This window comes from Semicossyphus pulcher, unplaced genomic scaffold (genome assembly GCF_022749685.1).
Source record: "Semicossyphus pulcher isolate SPU_LCO1_2020_fin unplaced genomic scaffold, fSemPul1.0.p SCAF_9, whole genome shotgun sequence".
Lineage (NCBI taxonomy): Eukaryota > Metazoa > Chordata > Actinopteri > Labriformes > Labridae > Semicossyphus > Semicossyphus pulcher.
Window position 1 is genome coordinate 22,558,752 of NW_027211770.1, and position 20,021 is coordinate 22,578,772.

The window sequence follows — 20,021 nt, forward strand, 5'->3', positions numbered from 1 at the left end:
TAGGACTAAATGCACGGACACCACACACTACACATCCATTATCTACATCACTAATCCTGTTCAGGGACGCGGAGCCTATCCCAGCTGTCATTGGGGCGAGAGGCGGGGTACACCCTGGTCTGATCGCCAGGGCTGACGCATAGAGACAGACAACCACTCACACAACGCTTAAACCTTGTTTAAAAACTAGTGAGAACAAAAGAATAACGCATATCTTTGACATAAGATCAGGGTTCAAACGTTTAGAGTTGTATTAAGTATATTTATTATCATGTGTGTGGGGCTTGGCTGTTATTTATCAACTGTAGACTCACAAAAAGGTTGCACATTATTTATTTGAAACACAAACCTGCACAAAATCCCCCCAAAACACTACCAAATTTCGAGACTCATTCATAAATGATTATTCAACAAACATGACCCACCACCAAAAGCAAACCCTTATATAAGGGTATGATAGCTGCTGATATGCCTGATCATACCGTTCATCACCAGCTGCAGCCTTTTCTTTTTATTACAAACTTATACAACCATAAAAAAAACAGTAGAAAATATTTGCCATGAATTTCTCAGGCACATTTAGTGGTCTTGTCCATGTGCAGAGATGAGATGGGATGTGACAAGATGCACATCAACGTATCAGAAGCATCAATGCCAGCAGGAAGGTGAGGACGGGGCAGGACGCCAAAGCAGGAGAGAAGCCAAAAATGCTGTAACAAAAAAACAATAGTTTAAATATAAATGTTATTGATTTGCTTTAAAAAAAAAAGGCTCCATTGCTTAAACGTGTGAATACATCTGAATACCTGTCATCTGACTGGGATTGATCCTGTAAAATGCACAGCATCATTTGAAAGGCACATACAAATCTAATTTCAATGCTTCATACAACATGTATGTTTTAAAATGATAGCCTGTTAATGTGAGAACTATAAAGGCTTTCAAAGCTGTCTACTTATTGCAGCCTTTCATTGCAATGTTTGGAGTGTCATTTTCACTTCATATGAACATACAGAGCTGATTTAACTAAACAATTAGTCTCAACGGCATCACATTCTTCAGCCATCAACACGTTAAAGTAAACATACCTGTCGTCATCTGTTGTTCCAGGAGTTGGATAGGTGGTGGGATAAACACTGTAAAATGCAGAGCATCATTTGAAAGGCATATTAATGCTTACATCTATGCTTCAAAATGAGAGCATGGGAAAACTATAAAGACTGAAAGCTGGAGAATATTAGTTAGTTTTGTCTACTTATTGCAGCCGTTCATTGCAATGAGTTTCATGTTTGGTTCATATGAACATACAGAGCTATTTTAACTAAGCAAATAGACTCAACAGCATCAAATGATGCTTTATAAGCTCACTTTTCTACAGCTATAAACATACTGAAAGTGTGACGTGTGTAAATCTAAATACCTGTCATCATCTGTTGTCCGAGGAGGTGGATAGGTGGTGGGATAGACACTGCAAAAAGCATCATTTTTTAAGTTACATTCAACTTTAATATCAATGTTTTAAAATGATAAGCTGGTAAATTTCATAACAATGCACATTTGGAGTTTTATTTTTGCTTCATATGCACATACAGAGCTGTTTCTTCTCAACAGCAGCAAATAACACCGTATAAAACTCACTTTTTTACATGAACAAACAAATCCTGAAAGTGTGACGTGTGTAAATCTAAATACCTGTCATCATCTGTTGTCCCAGGAGGTGGATAGGTGGTGGGATAGACACTGTAAAATGCACATCATAACTTTTTAGGCATATACAGTTCGAATCGATACTTAAAGGAGCAATTCTCCCCTTGAAAAAACACTGCCAATCAAAGCTGGTGTTCTGTGTAATCGATAGAAGCAATAATATTTGAAATTGGCGCCATAGCTGTGGTGAAAGTTGTACAAACAGCTTGTGGTTTCGTCCATTCTACATTCCTACATTCTACATACAACACCCAGCGTGCATTGCGCCCCTCTCTTTAAAAGGAACGGCCCAGCGAAAGACGCTGGAGTGAAATACTACTACTCCTGATGATTTTGAATGAGACATGACATCGGAGGCCGCGTCCTAGATCGATGAAGTGTATTTTAGTGAGCTCCCTGGCCTCCACCAGATGACACGTTTTACGTAGTCTGGTGGAGGTTTTCCGAGGCCCACTGGAGAAGCGGATAGCGTCCTCCAAAGGCACAGAGTGAAGTTGCATTTTTCCCCTACCATCATGGCATTAGCTCCCCATAATCGCATGATAGGACTGAGGTTGAAAATCGGCTGACTGGCCCTTTAATTCAACATCGATGTTTGAAAATGATAAGCTGGTAATTTTCATAAATATTAAGGCTAAAAAAAAGCTGTTGTGGCTTACAGGAGAAAACTGAGGGTAAGTGAAAGCTAGTGCAAAGATGTGCCCTCTTAAACCCACCGAACACAACAGCTAACAAATTACTGCAAGTGTAAATGGTGAGGAAATATAATTACTTGTCGTCATCTGTTGTCTTAGGAGGGTGATGGGTGGTGGGTGGAGTCCTGTAGAAAGGAATAGATTAAACTTTATTGTCCAGCAGAGGCGGGTCAATCAGGAAAATATAACAAAAACAAGTAAACATATAATCAATGTCATTATTAAGGAATTCTGTTTTTTATATAACATCACATTAATAACAGTCAGTGCATTGTTATGCATGGCATTCATCCTACAGTCTCAAATCCAGGTTTAATGTAGTTTGTTGACCACATGAATTTAATGTGGGATAAAAGAATCATTTTCTTTACCATGGCTTTCTAACATTGTCATGAGGGTAACAAATCAAACTCAGGGAGGAGGGGAGATGTTGTGTTGTCATTGCTATAGATTGCAGTCTACTATATACGGTGGCTGACAAGGACAAACGCACAGCAACAACAACAAAATAAATCTATGCATTAGTTTAAAGTCTACAGTCTAAAACAAATACAACAAAGAAATGTGCATTTGTTACAATTTTCTGAGTATTTGCAGAACGTTTTCTGTATATGCCTTTGTTTCGGCTTTCAGCAGCATGTTTTTTCATTTCCAGCATGTTTCAGTTGTTGCATTTGTTTGGACTATTGCATTTCTGAAACAGCAGCCTGTTAATGGTTTAAAGGAAAAGATTTTTGCCGTTGCAGGCCGTTCGCCTTTGTCGGCCACTGTAATTTTCTTCCCCCTCGTCTTAAAAATCCTGGTCTGCCTTTTTCTGTTTACTAAAGTCAAGTTCCCGTAGCAGAGATGGTTTGATAAGAGAGAGGTGAGACACGAGGCCGGCAGCAGAGCCTCGCCCACAGGCTCTTACGTCTTGTAATGTGTTGTTTCAGGATGTGGCGTGGTTGTGGGTTTAGTCCTGTAAAATGCAAAGCATCAGTTAAATGCATATTAAGAATGACCTTGACGCTAATTTGATATAATATGTTTTGTTTTAAAAGAAGGTAAAAAAAAGTCCTACGGTGATGAGCATGGGCCTTCATCTTGATCTTCTGAGTGTGTCAACTCTGCTGGTCTCATTTTAGGACATGGCAGAGTACTTCCATTAACCAGAGGAGTGAGATCTAAAAGAAAGCAAAGTGTCAGTGAGGTTGGAAAACAAAATCTTCATTAAGGTGTAAATTGATTTAACGTAATAGCTGAATATTTATGCCATCAGGATTAGCAGTAAAAACATTTTTATTGGCCTGCCTTGGAAGCTGAAGACGAAAACTGCACTCCCTCCCTTCAGATACTGTCTGGATTTCATGTCTTCCAAAGACGCAAAAGAAAATCTGCCAAGCAAAGGTCCGGCATAGACGGTCTCATCATTCTCATCTACAGTTCCGTTCCCGCGTGGGTTGCCCCAGTTAAAGGCACCTGATTCACGGAAGAATTGGGGATATTGACGGTCAGTAACCAGAGAGGATGTGATGTTACATAAAGTGGACTAAAGAAAGATTAGATGCCCTACCAGTGCTGGATACGCTCAGGTCACTGGTGATGCTCCTTTGCTTGGACATTTGCAGCTGGATGTTGGGGTTCTGATCCACCATTTGGAAAGTCACCTGCCTTTGTGGGACAGGCCACTCCAGCTCGTCGTCATTTACACCGGACGATAGTTGCACGAACAAGCCGAAAAATGTCTTGTACAGCCCAATCCCGACGGCGTAAGCATAGCCCCCGCTGGAGTACTGACGAGGGCTGTACAGAATGGTTCCCCAGGCACTAGTGTTTAAAAGCTTCTCAAAATCATCAAACTGCATCGTGACATGTGGACACTCAATCTCTGACAGATTGATGTCATCGATTGAGAAGCCGCCTTTAGATGTCCCCGCTCCTTTACGAGCCTCAAACTCCACCTGGAAGTGTTTGGTGGCGTTCAGGGAAACGTGCTTGAGCTGCCAGTGAGCTTTTGGTGGACCTGGATGAAGAGTTTTTTAATCAATACATTTTATAACATGTATCACTTCCAACCAGCATTCATCAGAGTCTTAAAAACCATTTAGAGAAGATGATTCCAGATAATCAGACAGCTTTACTTTACCAGTGATCTGTCCCATGAGGCGGACAGTTCCTTTGAAGTCGTTTTCATCTTCAAATTCTCTGATCCAGATGTTCATTACGTCTGATTCGTTCCCGCTGTGGTAATAGTAGAACTGGAGACACTGAACATTACATTCCCTCTTGGGACTCATCATCTTGGTCTCCAGCCAGGCTGAGTCTCCCTCCAGGCCTGAAGCTGTGCTGGCATGCATGAAGTAACCGGATTGTTGACCTAGAATGTTGTTGCCAGAAGTTAATGTTTTATGGAGCCGCTCCTTTTCAAATTAATTTTTTGCACTATGCTACGCCAGGCGCCAGTTTCCGCTTCTTTAGCTATAGCGCCCCCTCCTGCTCGCTGCTGCATACTACATTTTACATTTTGGCAAAATCAGGACGTACTGCTAGTATAGTATGGCATTTCGAACACAGCAAGTATGTTGGCAGAGCTGGAGGATAATGAGGATGATGAGGAGGACAGTGAAGAAGAGGACTGTCTGAACAAGCTGCATCAATTCTGTAAGTTAGCATTGTTAGCTAAAATTAAGCTACTACTGTCATGTTCTGTGTGCCTCTGGCTAACCTTAGCTGCTGCTTGCAGGCAGCTTCTAGCTATCACTGATGTAGATTCACTCTGCTTGTTACGGTGCTACAGTTGTTTTTGCTGCTAAGCTGAAGTATTTTGTAAATCCACAGGTGTGGCTACTTTGATTATTAGTATTTTTGAAATGCGATTGGTTCGTTCATTCCTAATTGATGCAATTAATTGTGCTTGTGTTGTACATTTAGTTACCTTCATTTTAATTACAAACCTGAGAAAATCTGAATTTTCTCTGTAGTAAAGTTATTTACTATTTTTTTGCTTAGTGATTGAGTGAATAGTTATAAACATCTGCTGTAAACAGTCCAAACCAACAATAAACTGGCATCACCACTAGGACCTTTACATAAAATATCTATAAGGTACATATAATCAAAGTTATATTAGCGAAATGTATGATGTACAATAGGGATGCACGATGTTATCGGTATCGGCCGATATTGGCTTAAAAATGAAATGGCGTGTTGGCTGATATCCGATAGTTAACCGATATAAGTAAGCCGATATAATTAACCGATAAAATAATGGGCTGCTGCATACTTGATTAAATGCCCGACCTCGGCGCAATGTCCCTGGCGCGAAGAAGACCTGCGCGGCGCAGCGTGATGATGTCACGTGTGTCTACCTGCAGCATGAGAGAGTTAGAAGCCAAAATGTCCGTGATGTGGAAGTTTTTCAAAGTGTCAGAAATAGATAGAAAACTGCTATTTGCAATGACTGCTCAGCTTCGGTGATGTGAGGAGGAGCCAAGGCAAAGTCTTTCAACACTATGAACTTGATTAACCATCTCAAGAGCCGTCACCCCGACCGTAACAAATGTGATAAGAGTATCACCATTATACTGTACGCTAATTCCAATACAGAAGAGAGTTGATGATCTCTGCAATTAGGTGTGCGGGAAAAAAATATCGGTATCGGTATCGGTAATTGGCTAAATGAGTTGTAAAATATCGGTATATCGGATCCAATATCGTGCATCCCTAATGTACAACATTCCTCAAAGCAAATTGTCCCCCTAAAAGACTTAAAACTGAATCCTTTTATTTCCTTTCCCAATAAACAGTTTCAACACTTTAATGATCAAATCTCACCCTCATTATCACCACCGGGTAGACTGGTGTGGTCAGAGGTAGGACCCGCGTCAACATATTTGGACCTCACCCAGCCTCCGCCGCTCTGTGAGCATCTGTTCATCTGACATATGGTCCCATCAGAAAAGCCGCAGTACATCTGAAAGGCGATCGACGAGTCTGTAGAGGGGAAAGAAGAAGGATTGCATCGAGTATTAATTGAGTTGGGTATTTCATGTCAGCAGATGGTGGGTTAGAGCTGCATTTCAAGCATAGGGTTCATACTTTTTTTTTCATTTACTTTTAATGCATTTTGTACCGTAAAGATACAAACTGCAGATACACAGGAACCTCTTAAGAACCCCTCAACTTGTTTGCGATAAGATTTAAAGAAGCTTAGCCTTAGTTCAGGCTTCCACTGTCGGCTCTTATTAGTCGAATGGCATCAGCTCTCTTAAACATCCTCACAATCGCTGGTTCCTTCTCAGCTTTGTTGCTATTCAAGCAGATTTATAACACGGCCATCACAGTACGGCTTCACACTTACCACTAATAAGCACGCTAATAGACCCATGTTGCTACAGGTTGTGGCTGAAACGTTGTCCGTCACCACAGCCTGCTGCTTATATTGCAAACAACCTTGTGAGAGGGATCGGGGTTGGATCAACAAACCATGTTGGTGTTAAATCTTTTTTACCATGACCTCAATCGTTCACTAACATTTCCCAAGAACTTTTAGTCACTAAAAGTCTTCAAACCTTAGCTTAGAGTCAATCTATTTATAAAAGCCAGAACCTGTATGTAATGTGTTTATAGTCTGTGCAGTATTGACCAATCACATATCACCAGGCTTTGGTTGCATACAGGTCAAACATTGCAATCCCCCGTAACGCCATCCCCACTCCCATCAGTGGGCATCCGATGACGATTTAGCTTTTTATGAATCTCTATAAACAGACCCTTGCATGCGAGTAAAGCTAACAATCCGCTCTTAGACGTCGCATATCAACTGTAACTCCATTCTCGCTTCTCAAGTTGCAAGTTGCAAAACAGACTATAGACAATGCAGCTCATGTTAACAGGAAGTCTTCATAGTTTATCGTTAACCGCTAGCTACACTGGAAGCCCCAAAAAGTTTGCCATCGCTCCCATGGGCTGTATTGTTGTCAGATGTTAGCCGAGGAGTTCAAAGATTGGCCATAGAGGTGACACACTTGATAATGTTCATATGAATCCCGTTTTAACAGTCTTCTTCTGTAGCTATTTTGTTAAGCACTGTCATCTTTTTAGTCTGGGAGCCTAACTGAAAAATGCACATATTGATGATTGTTGAAGGCTACATTTATATAACAAATGAAGACTGATTCTTCTTGTGTCCTAAGTCAACTAAATTCTTCCTGACAAAGTTTCTGTGGCAGAAAAAAGTATAGGAACTTTGAGTTCCAGGAACTTCTCTTCAAGGAACTAAATGGTTCCTGTGGTCCATTGTTTTCTGCATTTCCGCAGCGGCCTACAGTCCCGGGAAGATTCTTCAAATCAGGCCAATGACGTATGGAGAAGCAATAAAAGTAACTGCACTACACCGCCAGTCCAGTAGGTGGCGGTAAGAAGAAGATAAAGGCCATACAAAGATGACGCCATAAAATGTGACAAACGGGCCGGTACCATAATTTTATGCAACACTACAGTTAGCCTGTTAGCCTGGAGGAGATTCTTCTCTGACTCCATCTCAAAGCACGGTGATAAACAATCTCGATAGCAGTGAGCTTGCAGCTGCAGTCTTTAAAACATGGCGTGTGAAATAAAATGTGAGTACTCGACCAATTAGAAACGATCAGCACTGCAGGCCCCGCCCTGAAAGTTCCTGGAACTTTGGAAAGTACTACACCCCGAGCAGGGACTTTTCAGGGCGTAAATCAATATATAAACAGTCCAGAAATATTCCTAAAACTGGGCGTTGACCCTTTTGGACTTACTGCATTGGTAGCGCAGGTTCAGCTCCTGAACATCACTGGGACTCATTTCCAGCCTTTGGCCGATCTTATCCTGGAATTCAGGATCTTTGGTGATTATCGTTGACCCGTTGCCATTGGTGAAAAAATCCTCGCCGTAGTGCATCACGGAGAGGTAGTCGTACGGGATTCCGTTGGTGGTGCTGAATTCACTGCTGACTTTATTAAAGTTACTCTCGAACCCTTGATGTCACACATAAAAGCCGTCCATCAATTGCATTAAACTGCATTAAACAGATTGAGAGCAGAGATGGTTAAAACAGTGTAAATGTGCACGTATAAAGAACAGGAATACGAGAATGGAAGTCTTAACGAAACCTTTTACGATGTTCGCGAATATAATGGTCACAAAATCATCTCGGTCATATCTGCTCTGTTCGTGGTTGAAGCCCAGAGCATGAAGGAACTCGTGTTCCACGGTGGAAAGATCGTCACAGTACATCCCGATGGAGAGGTCTTGTCCGTTGGCTATTACTCGGCCAATATATGAAAAACATCTAAAACGTGAAAACAAGAACTCATCAGTCGGCCAGCTTTACGCCAGGGACCAGTGGCATTATTATTTAACAGTACAAGTTGACATGTTCAGGATGAAGGCTATGTGTATGAACTGTACAGACACGCCTCCAGAACACCATATATGGTCAGTCACTGCTATCTGACAGTCTTTAGTTGCCCTGTTGTAGCGTTACATGTTGTGGACCAGGTAGAAAACAAGAAATATAAAGAGACAAACATGGAAAATATGAAAAGCAAACATACCCGTTTAACTTTTGGACGTTAATGTAATAGTCCTCAGAGTCCCGTTCTTTGAAGTCAATGCACGACTTCAACCTGAACTGGTCGAGGGCTTTCATGATGATGCCTTTAGCGTTCATCTCTTCCATCGTTAAGAGGAATTGCGTTATAGTGAAGAACAAAGAAAAGGACAATGAGATGTTATTGTGTGTGTGCTTATAGGCACAAACGTCTTCTACATTATCAGATGGACTGGCTGGGATGGTGCAAACTACGTCGCCCTAACATCTCAAACATGTTGATTGAACTATATTGCCTAGAGTAAAATTGTGTAACATATTTAACCTACTTTCCTAAGCAGTGCAGTGTCCCTCAGGGGTGCTCCTCCGTAACACCTACAAATGCTCCAGGTTAGTTTGTAATTAAAAAGATATTTACCGAGGCTGCTGTCCAAAACATATGGGACTGGGGACGGCCACAGTTTGTCATCATTATCAGTCGCGCTCCTTTGAATGTCCGGGTCCTAAAATTCATGAAGAATACAGTGAACGAAACAGAAAAAAACATATATGTAACTTAAACGATTTAACTTAAAAATACAAAACTCACCTTCAGAATATCATCGTGCACTGAATCTAAGATAAAGCATAAAAAAGTTTGAACACAATGACGGATGGTTAACAACACGATGAAGCCACAACAAAAGTGCAATATCAAATATAAACCACTGTGTTAGCGTTACCCTTGTTTGCCTCTGCAATGCTCTTCTCTGCTCCAATATCTGCAAACACAGATGAGAAGCTCCTTAAAGTAACTTAAAAAATAATTCACTTAAATTAATTTCCTGCAGAATATTAAATAATACAACTCACCCACAATCACCGGCCCCTTCTGTAAAAAATCATCCAACAACTTTTAATCACTCCAACATGAAGATGCTAATCTCAGATAAACAGCAAGTAATATAAGTATAAAATATAAATATAATAATATTATAGCCACTCACTGTTACTATACTTAGTCTGCTGGTCTACAAATGTAATATATTAAAATTTAAGACTTAATATCTGAAGGTTACTGTTTGTGCTCATTATTCAGAAGTATTTCAATTGCTACTTAACAGTCTCAAGTCCAAATATCCATCAGAATACTTCAGTGATTCATAAATTAAGATAATAAGAAATAAGACAATTCAGAAAATTAATCTAAGTTGATTGTAAAAACATTTAAATATGTATGAATGTGACAGAAAGTACATGAATAAATGAATCTTACCTGTGTTGGTGATACTGCGGATGAAAGTGCCAAGTTCACAACGAGGAAAATGAAGCCTTTCATCCTGAACCAAACTTCATTCATAAAACAGAGATTATACAGAGACGCATGAATATTTCAGACACAAATATTTGTAATCAAAACAGCTACATATTTAATATTTTATTTAACTTGATTTAAATTCAGTTGGTCACATAGAGCGCTAGAAAAAGCTCACCTCTTGCTGGCTCTCTCTTCTTCCTCAACTGTACATAGGGGCTGTAACATGAGCGCTTTAAGCGGACATGAAGACCCACACAGGAAAAAAAACTGGTTTGCAACGTTTCAGAGAATTGGAGTCATGCAGGGAGCGTGTTTGGCTCAAAATAGTTCAGATTCTTCTGCAAAAGCTGCTTTGGCTGCAAAGTTGTCAAGATGAAGCTCTTTGTCATTGTCACACTGATTGTCATTACCTGCACATGTCAGGTTGTTATCAGATTTACGGCAAACACACTAAAAGGACCATGAAGAACTACAACGCACATTTAACACTGCGCTTCAGGGTATTATCTCTTCTTATCTATTTTAACCTTTAAAGACACAGAGACGATTTTACATGCTTTTATATCATCACGCCGCGATTACTGTAACAGCCTTTTTACCTGCCTAAGTCAAAGATCCATTGATCGACTTCAAACTGTACAGAACTCAGCTGCCAGGCTTTTAACCAGAACCAAAATACGACCACATCACTCCTGTGTTAGCATCTTCACACTGGCTCCCAGTATGTGAATTGATTTTAACATTTTACTGATTACTTTTAAGTGTCCCCATGGCCTTTCTCCCAGCTATATCTCAGACCTTTTAGTACTGCACGAGCGGACACGTACGCTGAGATCCTCGGGCAGAGGTCTTCTGTGTGTAGCGAATGCCAGACTGAAGACTAAGGGGGACAGAGCTTTTGCTGGGAGGGCTCCGAAGCTCTGGAACGACCTGCCTGAGGAGGTCAGGTCAGCTGAATCAGTGATCTCTTTTAAGTCCCTTCTTAAGACATACTTTTATCGGCGAGCCTCTCCGGATTTTACTTGAATTTTAGCATTCGTTTGGGGGAATTTTATGTCATTGGAGTTCTTTTAAATTAATTTTATATATTTGTTGCTTTGCTGCCTCTGTAAAGCACTTTGTAACTTCGATTTTGAAAAGTGCTCTATAAATATAGGTTATTATTATTATTATAATTATTATTATTCATCCATGTGAAAGAATATCAGCACGTTCTGATTTGCCATTTTCAGGAAAGGGTCAGTTTAAACTAGCACAGTGTGGTTTACAGTAATGCAGTGGACCCATGCGGGTCTTGTAGCTGCAATTTTACACTTCTTTAATTTATTCAAAGCCTTCCTGAATGAAAACATAGCTGAGACAGCTGTTTAAGTAGAACACTCTCTGCACACAAACAAAAACTACACAAAACAATATGAAAAATCTCTTTATTAGCAAACAGCTGACTGTGTTTCACTTATTTCAGCAACAACATGGTTAAGCAGACTGGCAGGAAACACGAAGAGGAAGAATCCTGTTGAATGATGGCTGGACAATCTCCATTCCTTTATCTGTATTTCCTTAACAGAAAAAGTAGCTGTGTAATTAGGAAAGAGACATTCAGAACAAATGGTGAGCAAAGAAAGTCAAACTTACCGTGATGAGGCTGAAGCCTCGCAAGGAACAAATTATTTTGGCTGATTCAGCTTTTCCGTCCACCCTAAAGAACCACAGAGACTCAGTGAATGTTCAGTTTGACTCAGAATTCAACAGCTTATTGGATAGGGACTTTTGAACGTACCCTCACTTCACATGGGCCTTTATCAGACATGTTTGAGGAGGTGGTTGTTAATTTGCTTTGTGGATGTTTTGGGCATGGCAGAGAGCTGCTGTACTGCAGGCTTGAAATATCTAGAGAGAAGGTAGATACGTATAAGGGTGAAGTATCTCCAAATAAATAATTCTGAAGTGAAAAGCCTGAAAGATTTGCTCCAAATACATTTGATTAGGATGAAACATAATGTCTCACCTTCCATGGAGAAGAGGAATACAGCAGTGCCCCCCTTCAGGAAGTCCCGGCTCCTCATTCTGTCCAGGGACAGAAACGAGGTCACTCCATAGGCAGGGTTCACATAAAGAGATTCTTCATTCCTTCTGATTTGTCTTCCAACCATTTGAGGGTTGTCAAACGCAGCTTCAGTAAAACAGAATAAATCGTATGAACAGTTGTACGCATAGATCAACATATAAGCCACCATTGAGACATCCCTTCTGAGGACTCACTGAAAGTTGGATCCGTGGTCAGAGTGATCTGTTGGGACATCTGATGTTGAATGTGTGGGTTCTTGTCCAGCATCTTGAAGGTCACCTGCCTCCATGGGCAAGGCCATTCCAGCGTTGAATCTTCGTCACCCGACACTAAACGAATATACACTCCAAAAAAAGTTTCTCTCAAAGCGATCAACACCTGGTAAGAATAACCTTCAGGAGAGTACGCGCGGGGGCTGAGCAGGTAGCTGTTGTAGTCGGTGCTCGTCAAGAGACTCTCGAAGTCCCTGACTTGCCAGACGTTGTGTGGACACCCCGTCTCAGAGACGTTGATGTCATCGATGGAAAAGCCTCCTGAAGACTCTTCGTCTCCTTTACGCACCTCAAACACGACCTGGAAAGGCTTGGTGGCGTTCAGGGGTACCGTGTAGAAGGTCCATTCAAAGGTTGGTTCACCTGGAGGGGAAAAATATCAGGGATTACATTTGTTTTAGCAAGTCTATAGGTAGTCATGACAACTGTCAGTTTCAAGGATTGCTATTACATTTTGTACCAAGATTTGTCGTCCCCAGTGGATGAACCCCAATAAAACTGGTCCCTTGACTTCTCCTCTTGTTCTACCGAGAGGTTAACATGTTTTGATTTTTCAGTAAAATGACTCAACATTTGGAAACGTGTGTCCAGTGGATGACTCCTAATGCCTTAGGTGATCTGATGACTTTCCACCAGCTTTCCCCATGAGGGTAACATTCATGAAATTATACACTTGCTGAACTACTATAAAATTAGCTGTAAACGTTCATGACCCCACAAGATGATTTTGGTGATCCCCTGACTTTATTTATTTTGCACAAACATCAGGTGAAACATTTTGTTTGTACTTTTCTTTGGTTTGTGAGCAAATGTCTGCAAATTCAATGACAAACTAATGCAGCATGCTAATGCGCTAAACTAGGATGGCTGACAAGGTAAAAAAATACCTGCTAAACATCAGAATATTAGCATCAGCATTGTGAGGACAACAGAGCTCAAGTCAACCAGGGGGGCTCTTGGTTGGCAGCTGAAGCTCGACCTAGGGAAACAGCTCAAATACCCAGACACCATCGCAGTGACCACGCTCAGGCCAGACATGGTTCTACTATCAGAAACAACAAGGCGGGTGGTTCTGCTGGAGTTGACTGTGTCCTCAGAGGACCGGATACAGGACGCTTTCGGGAGGAAGAGGGCCAAATTGAGGAGTTGGCCAGCGCATGCTGAAGCAGCAGGTGGAAGACCTGATGCGACCCCATTGAGGTCGGGTGCAGAGGGTGTGTGGGCCAGTCTCTCCGCAGGGCACTCAGGACACTCGGGATTAGGGGGCTGCACAGCAGGAGAGCCATCAAGAAAATCAGGGATGCCACAGAGAAGGCATCTAGATGGCTGTGGCTCAAGCGGGTTGATCCGTGGGCCGCACATGCTACTTAGACACAAGCCAGGGCTTGATCAAACCCAGCGGGGTTACCTGGGTGAGGGTGTCTGATGTTGAAAGATCCCAAACAGGTTACATCTCTGATGATGTGTCTAAGTTGCACCAAAGGTGTTTGTTAAAACCAGCATGTTAGCATCCTGCCATTAGCATTTGGATGAAGTACATCTTAGTATAAAGACTGTTAATAATGCTGTTTTTCTTCTTATGAAAGAAGCATTTTAAGTCCTTGTTTTACTCACCAGTGATCTGACCCATGAGGCGGATCTTTCCAATCGAGTCCTTCTCATCTCTGAACTCTCTAATCCAGATGTTGAGCTGGTCCGACGAGCTCCCGCTGTGGTAATAGTAGAGCTGGAGACACTGAATGTTACATTTTCTGGTGGGACTCATCCTCTTGGTCTCCAGCCAGGCTGAGTCTCCCTCCCGACCTGATGCTGTGCTGGCATGCATGAAGTACCCTGGGAAGTGTTTGACAATTTTTTTAGTTATCTTTGATTATAATTTGCAGGTAAACATGAATACATCTAATTTGCAAGGAAGTTTAACGGCATAAAATCAGACGTTACCCTCCGTCTCATTCAGGGTGGTGTGGTCAGTCGACGGCTCTCCAGCAGCTGTGCTCAATCTCTTCCAACCTTTGCTCAAACCCTTTTCACAATAACTCATCCCGCACATGTCAACACTGAAGTTGCAGTGCTCCATGAAAGAAATCGATTCATCTGAGGATAAACAGCAAACACTTGCATCACAATATAGCACATTTCAAGCATGTCTCTTTTTAAGAAATTCACATTAGTGTAGCCGTTTCAGCATCCAAACTTACTGCAATTGTAAAGCTGATTCAGCTTATACACATCAATGGAGCTCATTTCCATCCGCTGGCCTATTTGGTCCTGATACTCGGGCAGCTTCGTGGAGATCGTGTCTCCCGAGTTCTTAGAGAAGACGCTTTTGCCGTAGTGCATCACAGAGAGGTAGTCGTACGGAGCGTTAAATGTTGTACTTGACGTTCGGCTCAGTTTCCTAAAGTTTTTCTGGTAACCTGCAAACCAGATGGACACATAATCAGACGCTTCATCCCAATGCAGTGCATGTTTTAATGGTTATCTTGAGAGGTCAAAGGTCATATTTGGGAAATCAATGCCATGAAATCCTGCTTTATAACTTTTCAAAGACTCAAATGATAAATATGTTTTTTAAAAACGTGGATGTTTTTACCGTCTTTGATGTTTCTCCAGATGATAGTTATGTGGTCATCTCTGTCATATCTCGCCTGTTCATGATAAAAGCCCAAAGCATGGAAGAACTCATGCTCCACTGTACCGAGGTGATCGCATCGCCGACCAATGGAGACGATTTGGCCACTTTTAATGGTCTTTGAAACAAAAGAGTAACACCTGCAGAGAGAAGAAGAATGATGGACATGATAAAGTAATTTTAGCGCAGAGCTGCAGGTCACCATTTTGGAAAGTTATTAGACAATGTTTGTGAAAAAACAAAAGGTGTACCCTGGATTCTTCCTGACTGAGAGGTAGTATTCCTCAGATTTTCTGGGCCTGAAATCGATACACGTCTTCAAGCGGAAATGTTCAAACGCCTGCAGAATGACTCCTTTAGCGTTCACGCCTGCGCTCACAGACAATACACAGTTATACTAAACATTTCCCACTGTACTTTTACTTACACCTTTTCATGCAATGTAAAAACAATGCTCAAGAAAAGGATCTATTGACCACCACTCACCAAGGTTTGCTTCTAACACATACGGAACGGGGATGTCCCACAGCTGGTTTTTATTTGAAACAACGTTCCTGGCGACCCTCGTTTCTGTCTTTATTTCCTTGAGGGAAGCAAAGGTGTTAAATAAGAAAAACAAACCCAACATGCTATCCAGAAAAAAGGTAAGATTACACATGATGCACATACTTCCATGATGTCGCCCTCAAATAAATCCAGGCCTGGAGGGAAACAAGAAAGACGATCAAGACACGACAGCACAACAGATCTTGTTACTACAAAGGAACTAACTGTCAGCTTTGCATTACCAACTTAAAACCTAGAGTGACAATATTCCTTATGCAACACATACATATAATGTGATTCTGATCTCATTAATATTCTTATTGTTTAGTTTTGCTTAAATTTAGCCTCAATCTTACCTTCGTTTATTTCAGTTATGTCCCAGTCGCCGTCATCATCGATCTCTTCAAAATAAAACAGATATTTTTTATAAGCGTGCGCTGTATCTTTAAATTCTGCTTTGTAAAGATTGTTTTTTTTTTATGTGACACATAATGAAAATATTCAATTAAACAAAAACCTCACCTATCAACAACGGCTCGAGAGACTGGAAACAAAGAGACCAGAGGTTATGAGAGTAATGGAACAAATGCAACTTTCAGTAGGTAGATGTACTTACCATGGCAAGGTGAAGTATGCTCAGCACGACAATAAAGCCGTAATGCATGATTGTAAATGAATGAATCCTCAAATGGTAAAAAAGAATATGAATAGAAAACCTTTTCGATCACTTTTTTAGGCTTTTATCTACAGAAATATGACAAATGTCTTCCTTATTAAGAGCACTTTTGATGTCACACCTTCTAGAGCCCTGAGAGATGTCTTTAACTACACCTCTAAAGCAACAGGACACACAAGACGTCCCACAACAAACAATCACTAATTAAACATGGTAACAACATTTCCCCTCAAGGCCCAAACAACAATTTAACATCTCATTGTGACAGTCATTTTTGCATCCCTTCTGAACTAAACTTCCTGTTAGTGTTTGCAGACCTCAGGTGAGACGTTGCTCCGTCTTTGCACAACAAGCCCCTCAACCTGTTGATCATGTTTTTGTGACGACAGTTACAGTCCCACCACTCTGCTCGGCTCACCTGAGGGGCCAGGATAAAGAAACCTGTTGCAGCACCGACAGTTTTTAACCTGGGTTTGATCTGTTCTTACAGATTGCTTGAATAAAAGTCTGTTTTGGCACATAAAGAATTTCCGAAGCTTTTAAATGAGCACAGAAGAGGCTTTCAGTGTCCTTCAAACAGAACAATCCACATACCAGCTTCTGAAAAACAACAGAGGAGACGTGCGTGATAACACGTACTCAAAGTCCTTCTGTCTGATTCTACGGTTCAGTTCATGAATGAAACGCGATGACAGATGGATGACTTCAACTTCGACAAAAAGATCTCTCGGCTTTACACGGATGTTAGCTCGGTGAGATTTTATCAATGCTAGTGACATGTTTAAAGAAAAGGTGATGTCACTGCACCACTTTGATCCGGACAGACAAATCTTAAATAGCTTTTGTATTGACTGCCAAGAAATGTGGCACAGTGAAACATTGTTCCCAGATAATGTTTTGTAATGACTTTGGAAATCTTTTACTTTTGCGGCTAATTAAAATAAACACCTTAATTCTAAAGTCTACAATTACCTAACCTAAGGTGGGAGGAAGCTGGAGTACCCAGAACTGGGATTCGAACCAGGAACCTTTTTGCTTTGAAGCCACATTAGCTGTGTTTACATGGAGCCGAATATTCTGATTATAATCAGTTTAAAATCCCAAACCGAATAAAAATGCTCCATACAAACACCTCAATCAGAATAAAAGGGCCCAAACAGATTACATTGTAATCGGAACGGGGCAGTAATAAGCTGATGCTTTGCAGAGTAGCCCTAACAGCTTCTTATGCCCGTCTTCTCCTCACCATTGCCTCCAGTAGGAGTAAGATTACGTTGGTGTCACGCTGTTGCTTGCTAAACAGCAACACAACAACGGCAGCTACTGCCCTGAACAGACGATAGATCTCCATAGAAATAAAACGCGCCAAACCGATGTGCACATGTCACACGGCTGTTCCGATTAAACAAGTCGGCACATTACCAGATCGTAATGGATCACAGTCCATGTAAACAGTTGACCCGAAAACTTTAATCGGAATGACAAAAAAGTGTGCATGTAAACCCAGCTAATGCTATCCACTGTACCACCGTGCCGTCCTACATCATTGTACAGCTAAGAAATGACTGCAGGTTTGTTTTTGCTGAATATTTGCCTAATAAAGCAAATGGCAATGGTACTTGATTATAGGAAGTACAGAATCTGTAATTAACAACAGCATAAATGCATAACTGACACTCTAATAAATCACTGTAACAAAGAGGAGAATCCACGTGTGCAGCTTGAATTTAAGTAACACTAAGCTAAAAAAAAACACATACAGTGTAAAAAAGGATTTTTTTTAGGGTAGTGAATCAAATCCATGCAAATTTTATAAATTATACTAAAGGTATAAAGTCCGCAAGTGAATTAATTGAAATGAGTAAACTTTACCTGCATTACCTCTTTTTCAACAGTAACAAAATAACATCATAAAATCCATCTAAAGATATCGGGCCTGCAAAGTGTGCATGCTTCAACAATTGATTGATTGGATTTATTAGTGCGATTATCGGCAGTGTCGGTGTGCCATCGGAGGTTAAAGTTAAGATTCCTGTTTAACATTTTGCTGTGTATCATAGAATGAATGAAAGTGTTTATATTAGTTAGATATACCAGACTATTTGTAGGCGGCGTGTCTGTAAATCATGTCATTTTAATTTGTAGCCCTCTCTTGGCGGTTGAGTAAATTAACAAGCAGGCTAATGTTGGTTATAATTCATTTTAATTTGAGCATCTTGAATTCCCAAAAGGCTTCTCGGTGGTGCAGCGGTGTCGCCCCACAGCTAGAAGGATAGTGGGCCTTTCTGTGTGGAGTTTGCATGAATTGCATGTGAGTGTGAGCATGAAAAGTTGTCTGTCTCTGTGTGTCAAGAGTTATTATTACTTATTTTCATTAATTAGTTGTGAAACCTAATGAGAAATGTTAAATTTACCTAATTTATTTTAGTGTATCATAGTTGTAAAATTTAGGTACTCCTTATTTAAAACAGGGTAAAATTTACTCAATCAAATAAAGTGCAAATTGTTACCTCAATTTTCTATAGGTTGCTTTTTGTAGTGTAACTTGAACTGGCTATATTTACATGCATGCGCGGTTTCATGTAGATTTTGCACAATAATGAAACATTACGATACGTTTTGTCTCAGTTTAACGTGTCACAAATGACAGCACTTGAAGCCCCTCAACTGGTTAAAGTGGCTTTTGTGAGGAAAATGTTACAGCCTGACTTACATAATGTCTTACACTGAAACCTCCAGCCTGGTGATACGCCCAACAGTTAATGACGAGACCGGCTCATGTGGAGGAATTTCTGCAACATGTCGGTGTCTTCTGTGAGAGAAAGCTGAAGCATTTTTCGTTTATTGAAATAATATAAAACTCAATGAAGTACTGTTAGACATATTGCTCATGCTTTCGAGAAATGTAATGTTGTTTAAAGAAAGAGACAGTGAATGTTGGTTTTGTCGTTGAACATTTTAACAGATTCTGTGATTATAAAAATAATCAATAGTTGCAGCCCTCATTATAACTGACCTCTTTCACTATAAAGATTAAGTGCATTCATTGCAACAAAGCTGTCTGAGAGTTGTCTTACAGTAGCTGTCACCATATAGAGACAACCCTCCCACATGGGGTGATGTGAAACATCTACCTCAGTGCAGACGATAATGGAGGAAAGCTGGCTGTTCTGTTTCCCATGCCGTCTGAAGAGTCAGGGGGTGTCAGTGTTTTTTTCTACTACAGGCCTTTCCACATTCTTTGGCTGTTTCATGCGACCCGTTGTATGCAAACCTTTCAACAAATTCATTCATTTCCTGTTGTCTTCTTTATATCTCTGTCAGCTGCTTCTGGTACAGTTGGTACGGGCAGCTCTCCCTTATCGTCTGTCTGCATCGGAGTCACGCAGCTCGAGGTGGACCACTTCACAGACGTTCAGATGAACACCTGATAAATAAAAAAAGAGGTGGTTCATAAAACAAAAGGTTTTCTGCTTGGAACAATGTCAGAAACTGTGTAAAATAAGGACAGTATAAGAAGACAATCAAATCAATTTAAAGTACAATCTGTTGCTTATTGATGGGCG

At 40.8% G+C, this 20,021-nt stretch overlaps 2 protein-coding genes across 3 annotated transcripts; both read right to left on the minus strand.

The window, feature by feature from the left end:
* Positions 1–154: 154 nt before the first annotated feature.
* LOC138584769 (meprin A subunit beta-like) lies at positions 155–10,527 on the minus strand. Of its 2 annotated transcripts, XM_069657079.1 has the most exons (20): positions 10,437–10,527; positions 10,220–10,293; positions 9,817–9,835; positions 9,687–9,725; positions 9,554–9,579; positions 9,383–9,467; positions 8,969–9,086; positions 8,525–8,703; positions 8,171–8,389; positions 6,216–6,374; positions 4,528–4,758; positions 3,955–4,404; positions 3,693–3,860; positions 3,463–3,565; positions 3,313–3,360; positions 2,480–2,527; positions 1,693–1,740; positions 1,421–1,468; positions 1,089–1,136; positions 159–710 (listed from the first exon to the last, which is right to left on the minus strand). In XM_069657079.1, the coding sequence occupies exons 2-20, from the start codon at positions 10,280–10,282 to the stop codon at positions 632–634; spliced, it is 2,178 nt and encodes a 725-aa protein (XP_069513180.1). In that variant the 5' UTR covers positions 10,283–10,293; positions 10,437–10,527; the 3' UTR covers positions 159–631. The 2 variants fall into 2 exon arrangements, with proteins under 2 accessions (XP_069513181.1, XP_069513180.1); XM_069657080.1 differs by lacking the exon at positions 1,421–1,468 and having other exon boundaries at positions 155–710.
* A 1,415-nt stretch (positions 10,528–11,942) lies between these two features.
* LOC138584205 (meprin A subunit beta-like) lies at positions 11,943–16,443 on the minus strand. The gene is made up of 14 exons (XM_069656381.1): positions 16,396–16,443; positions 16,302–16,323; positions 16,136–16,180; positions 15,903–15,934; positions 15,720–15,816; positions 15,485–15,602; positions 15,195–15,373; positions 14,800–15,018; positions 14,543–14,695; positions 14,216–14,434; positions 12,524–12,964; positions 12,270–12,434; positions 12,042–12,151; positions 11,943–11,960 (listed from the first exon to the last, which is right to left on the minus strand). Exons 1-14 carry the CDS (start codon positions 16,441–16,443, stop codon positions 11,943–11,945), a joined length of 1,866 nt encoding a protein of 621 aa, XP_069512482.1.
* Positions 16,444–20,021: the final 3,578 nt, after the last annotated feature.

Excerpts from the sequence above, each read along its gene's own strand:
- LOC138584205 (XM_069656381.1), bottom strand. The coding sequence starts at position 16,443 with ATGCATTACGGCTTTATTGTCGTGCTGAGCATACTTCACCTTGCCATG. Across the intron at positions 16,324-16,395 it reads GCATACTTCACCTTGCCATG|TCTCTCGAGCCGTTGTTGAT; the intron begins GTAAGTACATCT and ends CTTTGTTTCCAG. Across the intron at positions 12,152-12,269 it reads ATTCCTCTTCTCCATGGAAG|ATATTTCAAGCCTGCAGTAC; the intron begins GTGAGACATTAT and ends CCTTCTCTCTAG.
- LOC138584769 (XM_069657079.1), bottom strand. The coding sequence starts at position 10,282 with ATGAAAGGCTTCATTTTCCTCGTTGTGAACTTGGCACTTTCATCCGCA. Across the intron at positions 9,468-9,553 it reads TGCACGATGATATTCTGAAG|GACCCGGACATTCAAAGGAG; the intron begins GTGAGTTTTGTA and ends CATGAATTTTAG. Across the intron at positions 711-1,088 it reads GGAACAACAGATGACGACAG|CATTTTTGGCTTCTCTCCTG; the intron begins GTATGTTTACTT and ends TTTTTGTTACAG.